The sequence below is a fragment of the Olea europaea genome, unplaced genomic scaffold, assembly GCF_002742605.1.
Source record: "Olea europaea var. sylvestris unplaced genomic scaffold, O_europaea_v1 scaffold1450, whole genome shotgun sequence".
Lineage (NCBI taxonomy): Eukaryota > Viridiplantae > Streptophyta > Magnoliopsida > Lamiales > Oleaceae > Olea > Olea europaea.
Window position 1 is genome coordinate 138,855 of NW_019232046.1, and position 7,562 is coordinate 146,416.

The following is a 7,562-nucleotide window of genomic DNA, read 5'->3' on the forward strand; positions in this document are numbered from 1 at the left end:
AATCGTGTAGAATATTATGAGATATTTTAGGGTCAATTTATTAAATATTATGGCATGAGAATTGATTATGTGATCTATGATCTACTTCGCTGATTTACTACATGTTGAGTATGAAAGACATGTTGAATATTGTTAAGCAATGTGGTATTCCCTTTGTAGTTTCAAGTTGAGATCAAAATCGATTAATCAAAACCATGATAATGAACATGTCTTTTGATGAAGTATGCATAAATTACATGAATCTACTACCATGTAATTATGTTTTGAAATAAACAATTGGTTTTCTTAAATTGTTAATCCACAATCATTTGATGGAACATTTTGTCATGGTGGTTATGGGAACATGTTAAAAATATATAAGAATATTTGAATCATGAATTTATTTGATATTCACTAATTGGTGTATGAAAGTGTTTACTCTATTTTGAACATGCATGAAGGAAATTTATGTTCTTTTACTTGAGATGTATAATTTTGGCACCCATATAGTTAAATGGTTGAAATCTTGATGTGCATACTATACTATTGCAATAAAATGATATTGCATATGTTACATATGGAAAGATTCTAATGTGTAAAAATTTATAGAGCGAAAGTATGTGAATATGAAAGAAATTATGTGAACTCTCATAATCATTTCCACAGAAAATGGAAAATTACATGTGGTTATTTTCGTGTCTCTTTCCTTGTATTCGATTATATGAATTTGCGAAAGAAATATGAACTTATCAAAAGAAATATAGATTGATGCACGCTATAAGTGCAAATGGGAACGATATGGTTCATATGCATGTAATAATAATATTGTGAAAATGCCAACTAATTGCTTGATTTCATGTCTTGTTGAACTCATATTAATTTGGGTTAATGTTGATAGCCTCATTTAATCCTATGGAATTAAGTGAGATGACTTTATGTCAATTATGTTATATTTACATAAAGTATGACAGCTTGTGACTTGTTCTAGTGGAAATTGCTTCCGAAATTATTAAAACATGGAAATACTTTGTGGAGCACAAACTGTGCCTAAAGTTAGCGGTAGTGCTGAATATCATTTTCATTCAAATCTTAAAAAGTTTGAATGTGGTAAATTAGTTTGTTAAAACTTTCATATCTGGTTGGAAATTATACTAACTTTTGGTAATAGCCTGAATTAATTATATGAAATTAAATGAGATGAACTTACGCTAAATTATATTTGCATATGAGTATGACAAAATGTATTCTTGTCCGAAGTTAAATAAGATGAACGTATACCTTATTATTTGATATGATGATATCTTGTGAAAAGTGATAAGTTGTACATGTTTGAAAGACTAAAACTTTCATATCTGGTTGGAAATTATACTAACTTTTGGTAATAGCCTGAATTAATTATATGAAATTAAATGAGATGAACTTACGCTAAATTATATTTGCATATGAGTATGACAAAATGTATTCTTGTCCGAAGTTAAATAAGATGAACGTATACCTTATTATTTGATATGATGATATCTTGTGAAAAGTGATAAGTTGTACATGTTTGAAAGAAGTAGTACTTGGTCTTCTTCATTGATTGAATTGAATTTCAATCAAAGAACCAAATTGAGTTGGTTTATACTTGAGAAGCATTAATGGTATATGAGATGACTTTGATCAAATTGTGTGATCCAAGTGATAAATGAATTGAATTATAAAAGAATTGATGAACTATAAGTTCGAGTGTAACCCGAAATGTGGGGGGGTTAACATTGACGCTTGTGAACTTTTAAGAGAAGTTCAAAGATTTGTGGATGCAACAATATTAAATTGCATATATGTTCTTAATTGAGAAACTGTGGGGATAACTTAGTCTTAAAAAGTTACCATGTCCTTTACCTTTTAGTGATAGAAAGATATTTATGAAAAAAAGAAAAGGTAGAGAAGTCCTTATACATATATTTATAAGGATGAAATACACTAAGTTTAAGTGGATGAATTACATGAAAGCCAATCACTAAGTTTACAAAACTAATGTGAACATTTAAGAATATTCATAAGTTAAAGATCATTGTAATATTTCAATGATGAAATCTGAAAACCCAACTATGAAATTCACAATAAAAGTAATTGACAATTATAACAATTTGATGAAAATCATCCGACAGTGTTTTGAAAATTTATAAAGCTTTAAATAAAGCTAGTAAAAAGTATGTGGCTTCATAAAAGATTCCTTAGTGGTAACAAGATGTATCTATCAAACAAATTGATCGTTGGCTAGCTATATTTGATAAGATACTAAGTCACATATAATGGAAGTCTAGACATAGTCTTAGACGTGACTTAATAAGGAAATTATCAAAGATGAAATAATTTTCATAAAGACGTAGCGGATACTTTAAACATCTAAATAGAGATTTAGTGGCGTCTACTTCGAGTAGGATGGGGTTGAAACTCCTTAATTAAAAAGGTCCACCAATGACGGCAACCCTACCTGTCATTACTCAAAAGGTAATCTACGAGTTCAAAGGGTAACAACAAGTCATTTGATATGTGGATAGTTGTAGCATTATCTAAATCCGCAATGACCCTATCCTAATTAAATAATGCTGATTGTTACTGAAGTGAGGGTTGAGTTTAAAACTCTTAATGAAGTTCAGTGCTAAAACACAAGTATCTCTAAAAGTAACAAAGATACTGAAAGAACTTCACCTAAATGAACTTCAAGGTGATGCCGTCTCAACAGAGAGTTGGAGTTTTTCTCTTCAAAGTTCATTGAATAGGATGAGCGTAAGGCCATAAAAGTGTTAAGCGAGTTGAGGAATTTGAGTACACGTAATACTTTTATGTGTGTTTTTACCGATATTGTCATAAGGAATAGTTGGTTCAAAGCTTCCACGCTACCTCTAATTCCGACTTTACTTTGTTTGAATTACACTATGGTTAGATTCAAATCGAAAGATATCTAATCTTTATGCATAAGTGTCGTCTTTTTGAATATGTGATCGTATTGATTTTAAACAAGTGGGGGATTGTTGAATATTTGTTCAAAATCAAAGGAATAATAATGGACTAATTATTGGGCTCAATTGTGAAATTGGTAAAATAAAAAGAAATTAAAAAATACAAAATTTGATTTTTTGCCTATGCGTATGCACATGCTTATTTTTGTGCGTACACGAGATGTACATTGGTAAAATCAGAATTAAATTTTGCTTCTACTATGCATACGCAAGGTTTACACTATGTGTACGCATAATGTTAAAAAATAATTTTTCAATTTGAAATTTGGTAGCCGTTTTGAATTAAAATTTGCCACTTTTCGTCTTATTTTGGCACCATTTCGTGATGTATTGATTGAGGCTTATAAATAAGTAATGAATGATCAATACAAACATTATTAGAATCATTAAAAAAACATCTTAAGATCTATGTATCATTCCATATTGAATCAAACTATGATTTACATTCATATTCAAGATCTTCCTTTGTGTTCTTAAAGTTTTGGAGGATTGTACTTGTACTTTGGTGTTAAATCCTTTACAATGCTTGATATAATCCTACAAACCATTTGTTAAAACCCTTAAGCATCTTATTCAATCCCGAGAGGGGGCAAATATAGTTTGAGAACAGCGATTACGCGTTCGAGCCTTCATATTTGTTATGTTCTTCATCTTCTTGATCACATTTCTGGTTGTTTGTTTCTTCTCCATTTTCCCCAATTGATGTAAATTTTCCAACAGCCTATTGGTTGAAGTCCGAAGAAGAGGGGTAGGGGAAAAAAATCTGTAGTTGCTTTGATCTATAGCATATTTAGCCGCTGATTGAATCCTATTATATACGAATACATTTTTTTGGAACTCATTTTTAATTACACATTCTTCTAATAAATTAATATTACATATAAACAAAAAAAATTGCCATACTATTTAACCACATATTCTTCATAAAATCATTATCATCAAACTCATTCTCTCACAAAATGGGATTCAAACACACCATTGATTTTACTTAAAAGTTTCCTTTTTAACATAAGAATATAAATTTTGTTAGTAAAAAACTATCTTTGAATATGCAAAAAAAGAAACTTAAAAGTAAGTTGACTTCATTTCAAGTACAATCAAACATGTAGGTAGTAAAATGAACTCATTGACTAGGAAAAAAAATGAAATTAACTCCCAAATTTATTTACAAGAAAGTTAGTTTTTGATTTTGAATGACCATCAGTTTATCTGTTGGCCTTAATGTGTATTGAACCATTTGAGCTGAAAGTTCAACACATACTTAGAGAACAATCTTGCTTTTTGGCTAGGGCCAAAAATAGGGTTGAAAAAAGGGGCGCCCGCCTTAACGTGTATTGAACCATTTGAACTGAAAGTTCAATACATACTTAGAGAACAACCCTGTTTTTGGCCCTGGCCCTTTGGCTTTTTTTGCTTAGAGAATGTCATACGTATATTATTTAAATCATATCTTCAGCACACACTCCCATGAGTAGGTGGATTCATTTTTCCTTTTCACTAAAACCTTACACATATACAATTTTAACAAAGGAATAACGACGAGACTTGAACTCAAGATTAATTTTACTTGTTATGTTTTGAAGTTAAACAACTTGATATAAAAGCATAAATTGTTAAAAAGAACCATATATATCTTTAAATAATTTCTTAAAAAGATGTGGAGATCCTTTATGGCTTTTATGCCTAGAAGATTGGAATTGTAGGGACTGTTAGATAAGGAAGGAATTTCCACCTTTCTATCCCTCAAATTACCAAAGGTTTTGGCACATATAGAAACTTGCAAATGTCTAAACACTATTTGAAAATTCCGTTTGCCTCTACTTTATCATTAAATAACAATTAGAAAAATGAATTCCTCACGGTGGAATCTACATGTAATGAATGTATCTACCGATTTAGCCCCCGCTTAGCAAACATTATTACAAAAAAATTCACTATTACAAAATTTTTCATTCTACATATTTATTTTGAGCGCACATTTATACAATAAAATATTTTGTATGTAAATTTAAAATTTTTTTTAAACTTTTTAATCATATTCTCCAAAAATTCACTATTCAAAACTTTGCACTTACCAAATAATGACCATCAAACAAGGACTTGATAGAAAGAAAGTAGATTATGCTGTTACATGCCAAATAATGTCAAATCATCATTTTTTTCCCCTTTCGGTTTTCATTTTTTTCAAAACATCTTTAAAACATTTTATGCTGGTTACATGCCAAATAATGACTAAACTCAATGTATCCAGAGAGGGTAGAGAGCTTTATTTGGTTCCCCCTATTTTCAAATACCATTATTTTTAAGTGCTTGTTGCCACTTTAAATATCGGATTTCCAGACAAAATTCTACAATCAAAAGAACACACACACCCCACAGTCTTATCTTGTCTCCCAGATTTTCCTCTAATATCGAGTGCAATTATTTTCCTCTTGTAATGGCAAGAAGGTCAGATCCCCTTGTAATTGGAAGAGTCATAGGAGATGTTATTGATTATTTCTCCCCAACTGTTAAAATGTCTGTCACTTACAACTCCAACGAGCATGTCTACAATGGTCATGAGCTGTTTCCCTCCACAGTGGCCTTTAAACCTAGGGTTGAGGTTCATGGAGGTGATATGAGATCGTTCTTTACTCTGGTATATACATATCCTTCTATCTGTTCGTCAAAACTTTTATCTTTTCATTCTTACAGAACACAAAAAACAAGCCTTGTTCCCCAAAAATATGGAGTTAGCTACCTGAACTCAGTTCTTCGGTCCCATAAGCTCATGTCTATCTTTCTGTAATATTATGACAAATTTTTATTCGTGATAAATTTAGAGTCTATTACTGTTTCTGGTTCATACAAGGATTCTTGTGCTTCCGGAGGTTCCAGCTAATATATTTTGACTTACAACCACTACAAACTAAGCCTTGTTCGACATAAATTTGAACTCACTACATGTATCTGTTGCTTGATCTATTCATCTCCGGCAAACTTTTCATTGTTTTAGGTTTGTTAACTTCTTGCAGATTATGACAGACCCTGATGTTCCTGGTCCTAGTGATCCCTTTCTTAAGGAATACTTACACTGGTATGCTGAACAGTTCTCTCAAAAGCAGTAAAGAATATCAATAGGAAAAAACTTGACTAACTTGTCTTAGGATATGGACGTGCCTATGAAAAAATAGGGTTTTCTTTAGATTCGAAGGATTAATTTTGTTGCTCGAAACTGATGAAAAAATGACTGATGTAAAGAGGTTTCTTTGTATTTGAGCTCAAAAAGATTAACTGAACTAAAGAAGATGAGAAAGATAAGAATAATTTATTGATAATTTTAAATTTAGACATGTCTCTTTCTACTGAGAACCTTAATTTCTTGATTGGATCGTGATACAGGATAGTTACAGACATTCCAGGCACAACTGATTCTTCATTTGGTATGTATTTTACTCCATTTCCAGCTTCAACTATCCCATTTAAAAGGTTGAGCTAATATATATATAACACCCATTTTCACGTGCATGCCAGATTTTATAATATATATTATCGAATACCCAATATGCACACCCCAGTATCATTGACCCATGGTTCTACAAATTAACGCAGGAAGAGAAGTGTTGAGCTATGAAATGCCAAAGCCGAACATAGGGATCCACCGGTTTGTATTCATTCTCTTCAAGCAGAAAAAAAGGCAGACAATGAGTGCCCCACTTTCCAGGGATAAATTCAGCACTAGAAAATTTGCGGAAGAAAATGAACTTGGCCTTCCTGTAGCTGCTGTGTTCTTCAATTGCCAGAGGGAAACAGCTGCAAGAAGACGCTAAGAGCTCTACCAGTGCTACGTACATTGACTGTTATCCGGAATTGCTAATAATTAATCCGCTGCTTCTTCATTCAAAAGTCCTCACATCAAAGTACAATAATCAACTTGTAGTAGGAACTGTTCCTAATTTTATCGAGAATCAAGCTCGTTATAACAAGTAATGGAGCGGATTTAAGAGTTCAGATCATCATTTTCACGATGACTATTATCTAATCATCGATTTAACTATGCTTGACTTCTATTTAAATAAAAATAATTAAAAGTAGTTTCAATTTTTATCCTAAATATTTTTAAGTCTAAGAAAACAATTAAAAAGTAGTCTAATGGATAGTTTACGGTTTACATACAATGATTAAAGTGTTAGAATTTACGAGTTCACTATAACCATCCTCTAAATCTCAATCATCAATTTTCAACAGAAATTAATTATGTGCATATGTTCAAAGTCTTCTAAATTAATTAATTTATCACTCCCAAGTTCAAATGAATTCTACTCAATTGAGTTAATTCACTAAATCTCTACTGTATCAAGATAAGTCTTAATAAAGAATACTCAATCACCAAAAATCCAACTAATAATCACAAAATTAGTACAAGCATATATTTACCTTCGACCTAAATTTCGAACTTACCCCTTGGCTCGTTATCATTTACAAATCAATGAATTAGTGATAAAAAAATTCAAAGCATGATAGAAGAAGTAAAAACAATCTACAAACATTGACTCAACATCAAAACATGGTAATTTAAATTAAAGTTCAAAACTCAAT

The 7,562-nt window shown here is 31.0% G+C and overlaps 1 protein-coding gene across 1 annotated transcript; it reads left to right on the forward strand.

The window, feature by feature from the left end:
* Window positions 1-5,351: 5,351 nt before the first annotated feature.
* On the forward strand, window positions 5,352-6,974 carry LOC111376106 (CEN-like protein 4). The gene is made up of 4 exons (XM_022999036.1): window positions 5,352-5,622; window positions 5,999-6,060; window positions 6,366-6,406; window positions 6,576-6,974. The coding sequence occupies exons 1-4, from the start codon at window positions 5,422-5,424 to the stop codon at window positions 6,791-6,793; spliced, it is 522 nt and encodes a 173-aa protein (XP_022854804.1). The 5' UTR covers window positions 5,352-5,421; the 3' UTR covers window positions 6,794-6,974.
* The last annotated feature ends 588 nt before the right edge of the window (window positions 6,975-7,562 follow it).

Excerpts from the sequence above, each read along its gene's own strand:
- LOC111376106 (XM_022999036.1), top strand. The coding sequence starts at position 5,422 with ATGGCAAGAAGGTCAGATCCCCTTGTAATTGGAAGAGTCATAGGAGAT. Across the intron at positions 5,623-5,998 it reads TGAGATCGTTCTTTACTCTG|ATTATGACAGACCCTGATGT; the intron begins GTATATACATAT and ends AACTTCTTGCAG. Across the intron at positions 6,407-6,575 it reads CACAACTGATTCTTCATTTG|GAAGAGAAGTGTTGAGCTAT; the intron begins GTATGTATTTTA and ends AAATTAACGCAG.